The 6,766-nt window shown below is 40.2% G+C and overlaps 1 protein-coding gene across 3 annotated transcripts in view; it reads left to right on the forward strand.

Annotated features, from left to right (window-relative positions):
• piezo1 (piezo-type mechanosensitive ion channel component 1) overlaps nt 1-6,766 on the forward strand; it is a 107,016-nt gene continuing 100,250 nt past the window's right edge. For all 3 annotated transcript variants that reach the window (XM_034899227.1, XM_034899228.1, XM_034899229.1), the window contains exon 1: nt 1-531. In XM_034899227.1, the coding sequence (XP_034755118.1) occupies nt 468-531 (64 nt within the window). In that variant the 5' untranslated portion in view covers nt 1-467. The remainder of the gene's footprint in view (nt 532-6,766) is intronic.

A 6,766-nucleotide genomic window follows, 5' to 3' on the forward strand; every position in this document is an offset into this window, starting at 1 on the left:
ATTGCAGCAGGGAGGTGACCAGCAGCAGAAGCGGCGGCAGCAGCAGCAGCTCAGTGGAGAATAGCTCCTCTATGAACGCCCTCAGACTTGCCTGTGAATCACATTTTCCACCTACATCACTGTAACTTCAGAGTGGGCCCCTCCGAAGGAACACATGCAACAAAACCTTTCTCTCTCACCGACAACTTCTCTGACACGAGGACGGTCTCACACACAAACAAGAAGTCCAGTAATACAACCGATTTATCGGGATTCGGGAACATTTTTTTAGACTTGAGGATATCCCACAAAAGTTTTTGGTATGGAAGATCATGAGCGAGTATCGGAATAATGGTCTGTTCATTCCACTGGCACATTTAATCAAGCAACCCCGATGGATCCGTATAAGTTAGCGATCAAGTGTTTCTGCCCTGGTCTATGCAGTTATTAATATGCTATCGGGGACTGAGTATTGATCTATAGCTGCCATGGATCTTCAGGTGATTGTTTGGCTGTTCTACTGCTTTCTGATGCCCACCGTGCTGTTAACAGGTAAATAACTTGCATTTTATTGAAATAAAAAAGAACTGTAAGACGAACATGTGCCAAACTATTAGCTTCCATCAACGTTGACGAGAGAGCTCAGACTCGAAAAGTCGCCTACTGGGTGGTAACTGCGGTACCAGCTGGGGGGAAAACTGTAAAAACTTTGCAACAACTTTTACAGTTTCCAGCAGTTTTTCAGTGTCTTATACTGGATTGATAGGCTAGCCTACAAGTCGAAACAACGTCACTGCAAACGATACTCAGGATTTCATAGCCTAGTCCGACTTCACTACCAACACATGTAGGCTAAATGGGGAATTTATAATCCTACTCATAGGCATATGAATCTCAAATAAAATCTCAGTCTGTTTGGAAAAGGTGTTGGTGTCGCCTCCCATGATGTTACGTTGTGAAATTCGATAGTGAGAACGCGAAGCTGTGGGAAAAAAATGAACTAAATTCGTTAAGCGACCCTAACCCTAACCCTAACTGATTTGGGCTTAGAATATAAGCCGAATGAAGCATGACTCCAAATCTATTTAACAGGTCTTTAGTTCTTTTCTACCAAATTTGCGCGTTTGCTTATAAGCACAGAAAACCTTAAAATGACAGATATTTCAGTTAGTTTCGGCAATGATCATTTTGTTCTCAGCCTAACCTAACCTTAATCGAAAGTGAACTGTGACAAGTTACTAGTTCATATGTTGAAAGTGCTGGAGGATCTTCTCAGTTTTCAAACTGTTTTTGAGAGGGGGTGCACACAACTCCATGGTATTTAGATTCCTCAACATTTGACCTGTCATCCTGTCATTGTTTCTTTGACCGCATAGTCTTCTTTTGTGGTGATCTCAGAATGTTGTTACTTTTAACTAACAGATATCAACATGAAACTTTCCCAGTTGATTACTTAGGCTACATTAAGACACGTATTTTTGTATTACAACTTATCTGTCATTTTTATGTTGGTAACAATAAGGTACACCAAAAATTGGTAGTTAATGATTACCAAAAGATTAGTTATTGTTTTCAAACTGGTAGTTATTTTTTTTAATAAGTAACAAATGGTTGGTGACTGTTTTCAGAATGGTAGTTAACTACCATTCTGAAAACAGAACAAAACCTACTGGTTTTTGAATGAGTAACAAAAGGTTGGTTAATGATTAGTTCCTGATCGACTGTGATTAAAGCACTAATGATTAGTCAGTTACTGTTTATCAGAATGGTAGTTACCGTTTTTTGAATGAGTAACTAATGGTTGGTGACTGTTTTTCAGACTGGTAGTTAATGTTTTTTGAATGAGTAACAAATGGTTAGTTAATGATTAGTTACTGACTGACTGTGATTCAAGCACTAGGGATTAGTACTGTTTTTCAGACTGGTAGTTACTGTTTTTTGAGTGAGTTACAGACAGATAATGCGCTATCCCAGAATAGATAAGCGTTGTAGCCAGATCATACTGCAGCGCTGACACAGCGCTGTAGAGATAGGTCTGGCTATGCAAGACTAATTTACAGCTCAAGGCTCGAGCCAGCTTACATGGCACATAGAAGTCCGGTGAGAAATGGCAGCTAGACAATAACACTAATCTGAGCTACAGCAATAATGTAGGACTTCTATTTCCTGTCTTTCTTGCTTTTTTTGTCACAAATATGGTGAATTGTTCTGGGATGTGGTTCATGACTGAATCCTTTCCTAGGCATTGTGGGATAGCAGGCAACATGGAACTGAGATGTGGAAAACGAAGAAGTGGCTGAAAGTGGTTGAAATGTACCAAGTTTATGAAGATTAGAACATTATGGAAGTTTTCGGGATTCTTCTTTTGCATAACCTTTCCCTGCAACATTATAAAGATAAAAAATATGAAGTGGTGGGTTGTTTATTAACACAACTCTGGCCGAGATAGAGTGGAGAAGCTATGTTGTATATTGTATTAATCACTTTCAGGAAATAATTCAGCAAATGGATCTAATATGCAAGAGTACATATAATTATTTCAAGTGTGATACATTTTTTTCCAGATGTTAGACAACATTTTTGAAGTGAACATATGGTTCTACAAAAGCTTCTTATATTTGGTCTCTAACTTAATAACACCACAGGATTTTGCAGAAATGAAGACTCTATTTTCCACATTTAACTGATAGATTATTTAATCTCTTTGAACTAATCCTCTGGGCTGCTCTGGAGCGGGTTAGCATAGATTAGGTTAGAGTCATTCCATCTGAAATCAATCACTTTCTGACATTACCCCTTTCAATTTGAACAAATGATTTTCTACATGTTAACCTATATGAGAGTGTTAGAACATGGTTTGATTTGACCAATCAGAAGGTTGGTGGTTCGATCCCTGCCCCTGCAGTCCCATGTAGAAGTGTCTTTGGGCCAGACAGGTGGGAACTTTGAGCCACAGTGTATGAATGTATATGAATGGTGAATGGTGAATGGTTCCTGTACTATGAATTAAGTAGTCGTTATGTCTAGGAAAGCTCTATATAAGTAATTTACATTTACTTTCAAGGTTGACCCGTAGTGGACCACAGCCCCTTCTAAAGACACATATCTTCTTCAAAAATAAACAGTATCATTTTTGATCATCGGAAAGACACACAAACAAGGTTATCTACAAGTTCTATACTTTTGGGCCGCAATAACACAATATGCAAATTAGTTTATTTTATGTCACGTATATATTTCTCCTGAGGGGCTCATGTTGCGCCCACTGTTACGGCTGCGGTTAGGAGCCATTGTATGTGGTTGCTGTCTGTGTGTGTTTCAGTACGCTAAACAAGCGGTGGGAACCCTGGCTGGGGATTGGTTGGTGCCATGATCCTGATTGGAGCATCCACCAATCGGCGAGCTATGTTTGGAGCCTGCTGCTTTTAAATCCACCACACTGCTGTGCAAGCAAGAGCACCACCTCCATTTAGTGTGCTACCTCTGTGCTGACCACTGTGTTTGTGTGACTGGTAAATTGTATGTATATCGTGTGCTAGTTTTCTGTAGCAATCACTCAAGGTAGCTCGGTTAAACTGTGTGGGATCTGCTGCCAGCCCTTTTGTGTGTTAGCTGTGTTAGCTGTTTTCCTGGAGCCTTGTAGCTGCAGTGTTTCTGTACTGAGAGTCAGTAAGTGTTTGATTCTGTTTGAGTAGCTATCGGTTGAATAGCAGCAAACTTCTCAGTCTAAATTATAAATCCCTAATGTTGTTTATGATTTTGTGTTTCAACTCAAAAAGTCTATTTCCACTATGTTCCACTTTTTGGATTTCTCCATTGTTGCTGGACACTCTTTTCGGATGTCGGTTACCTCATGTTTTGTCTGTGTTGGCATTCTAAACTCTGGTGGATTTCTGAGGACTATGGTTAAGTGCTCCTCAGATCTCTGCAGGGTAAATCCAGACAGCTAGCTTTCTGTCCAATCTGAATCTTCTGTTGAACGACTAAAACAACTTTTTAGCGTACACATTCCACAAAAACAAGTTCCTTCCTAAGACTTATTTGCAGCGCCATCGGGGCTTTGTCCAACGCTTAGCACAGCCCAAGACTATTGTGATTGGTTTAAAGGAATGCCAATAAACCAGAGTAGGTTTTCTTCTATCCTGGAATGCAGTTTGGACTAGCCAGACCCTCCTTTACAGCGCTGTGGAGGAAGGTCTGGCATAGTGAGACTACACCTCAAAAAATACTTCAGTTTTCCCATTTGTTTATCATCACATGACTGAAAAACAAAACCTTTTGGTTTCTACCTGATGGTGATTTATATTAACAGCATTGTATTAATTTATTTTGGACCAAAAGTTTAGAACTTGTAGATGACCTTGTAATTTAGCTTTCCTGTGATTTGGGTTTCTTTTGGAGGGGTGGTCGGCCACTATGGGTCAGCTTTGAGCGCCTCTGTCTCCTGAATGGTTGGTCATTTTGGTTAATTTCTGACCGAATGCCCTAATAAGTACACATCCCATGTTGTTATACTGGAAAGCCTGTGTTATGACCATCATTTTCTGATGCACACACACACACACACACACACACACTGAACATAGTTTCCACTAAAAACAAAGGCGGTTTAACCAGCAGTTTAAGCTGTTTTGGTTTTGGGTTAATCTCTAAACCAATTTATGAATAATCTGTTTAAATAGGACTTAATCTTTCTGTAGGGATCATATTGCTAGGTGGTTTCTGTTATAAAACGTTCCATATTTTGTGTGTATGTTTGTGTGATAGAGATAGAAGAAGAGAGAGAGAACGCAAAAAGAATGTGTGTCTCCTGACAGGATGTCACTAGAACTTGCAGTATTTCTGTCAACAGTTCACATGAGTTACTGAATTAAAGGAAGTGAAAGATGCCAACAAAGTGTACACACACACACACACACACACACACACACACACACGCACACACACACACGCACACACACTAGACTGGTACCGGAACCACTTTTATAAATACCACTTTAGTTTGATAAAATGGGAAATGCATTTTAGTCCGGACCAGGAGAAACAGAGAGTTTTTAAAATGATGAAGCAGATATCCATGTTTGCTTCCTGATTGGATTTTATAAGTCACTACATGTCCTTTCCTGATTCATCACAACCTATTACTTGACCCTTTTCTGGAAGAAAATGACCATTACAGTTGTTGCTGACCTTGTTGTCTGTGCAAGCAGCTGTTGTGTAGTTCAATTCAACATTCAACACCAGAGCCAAGCTTTTATTTGAGCGATTTGCGACAAGGTCTAGCCTGGAATTTGCCCACAATCACATCAAATCCAATCAAAAAAGTAAATAACTTGTCACAGTCATCCCATAAACTCTTACCAAACAGATAATTTATGTTTGAATGCCTTTTGCAATCAAAATCAAAAGTCTATTCAAACAATAACTTCTGTTTTCCTGGTAACACCCTGACGGTTTGACTAATACCTGCAACAATCATTCCTGTCCCATTAAGTTCTTATGCTATGGAAATGTTCACTGCTCCAGTAAATAGGATGAAACTCAGATACGACTTTGCAACGGGAGATATTTCTAGCCCGCTTATCTCACAGAACCCATGATTCGAAGTCCGTGGGTGCGTTCCGATCGTCTTGTAGTTCCCCGCAAAGTGGAATGCACCGGGTACTCAGCCACGGTAAGTGAGATTCCAAGGAAAAAAAAGGCTCAGTTCAAAGGAAACTGTGAACTGTGTTGGCAAGAACTGAACGATGGTTCATTAGTTTGCCGGAAGTAAGATTAACCATCGGTCAATGCGCCTTGGTGAAATTACAACATACATTTTTCTAAATTAATGAATTCACATTTATTCACAAATTACATACATTTCAATAGAATACATTTTTAATGGTATCAGTTTTGTTTCTATATTTTATTTCAGTAGTGTAAAATTCCCTCAGAAGCAGTAGGCCTGTAACAATTACTACATAATTGTCAGTTTGTTTTACATAATTGTAGATTCTTAGTTTAACTGCAATTAATTGCTAACATTAACTAAGGTCTTAAAGGTCCCATGACATGTGCTCTTTGGATGCTTTTATATAGACTTTAGTGGTCCCCCAATATCATATCTGAAATCTCTTTCCCAAAATTCAGCCTTGGTGCAGAATAAAGACTGAGCCAGTCCCACAATGAGCTTCCCTTACCGGACATTCACACTGTCAGTGTATTGGCCGTAGCTGTGTGAGCTTCACCCGGTCGAACAGAAAACGCCGCCACGTCAGAGCGGCCAACATGTCAAAAAGCTTCCTCTTACTTTTTGACAAGCGTCCTTGGCGGGGCGGCCAGAGCTTTTTTGCAGCTCAAGTTGGTGGAGGTGTGTACGTACTTGGTGTAATACTCCTTGATCATGTTCGCAAATTCAGTTTAGAAGGGACCCCTTTAAATTGTCATGTTAGATTTGCTCAGACATCAGACATTCCACATTTGCTATGCTTGTTTCTGAGTCTGTAACTTTTGAGGAGGAGAGAAGGAGGGCAAGGTGGAGGCTGGGGGTGTGGACTTGACCTACATCCACTTAGCCATTATGTCTCGCTCTCTCATGGGTGGGTTAAATCCTCTGGGTGGGCAGAGCAGAGAAAGGGGAGGTGGAAGTAGAGGAGGCTCCTTAAGACCTCATAAGGAGCAAGATTCCAGATCGGCCCATTTGAGCTTTCATTTTCTCAAAACCAGAGCAGGATACCCAAGGCTCGATTTATACCTATCGCCATTTCTAGCCACTGTGGGACCATAGGCAGGATGGGGGAATGCA

This window comes from Etheostoma cragini, chromosome 17 (assembly GCF_013103735.1).
Source record: "Etheostoma cragini isolate CJK2018 chromosome 17, CSU_Ecrag_1.0, whole genome shotgun sequence".
In the NCBI taxonomy this organism is placed as follows: Eukaryota; Metazoa; Chordata; class Actinopteri; order Perciformes; family Percidae; genus Etheostoma; species Etheostoma cragini.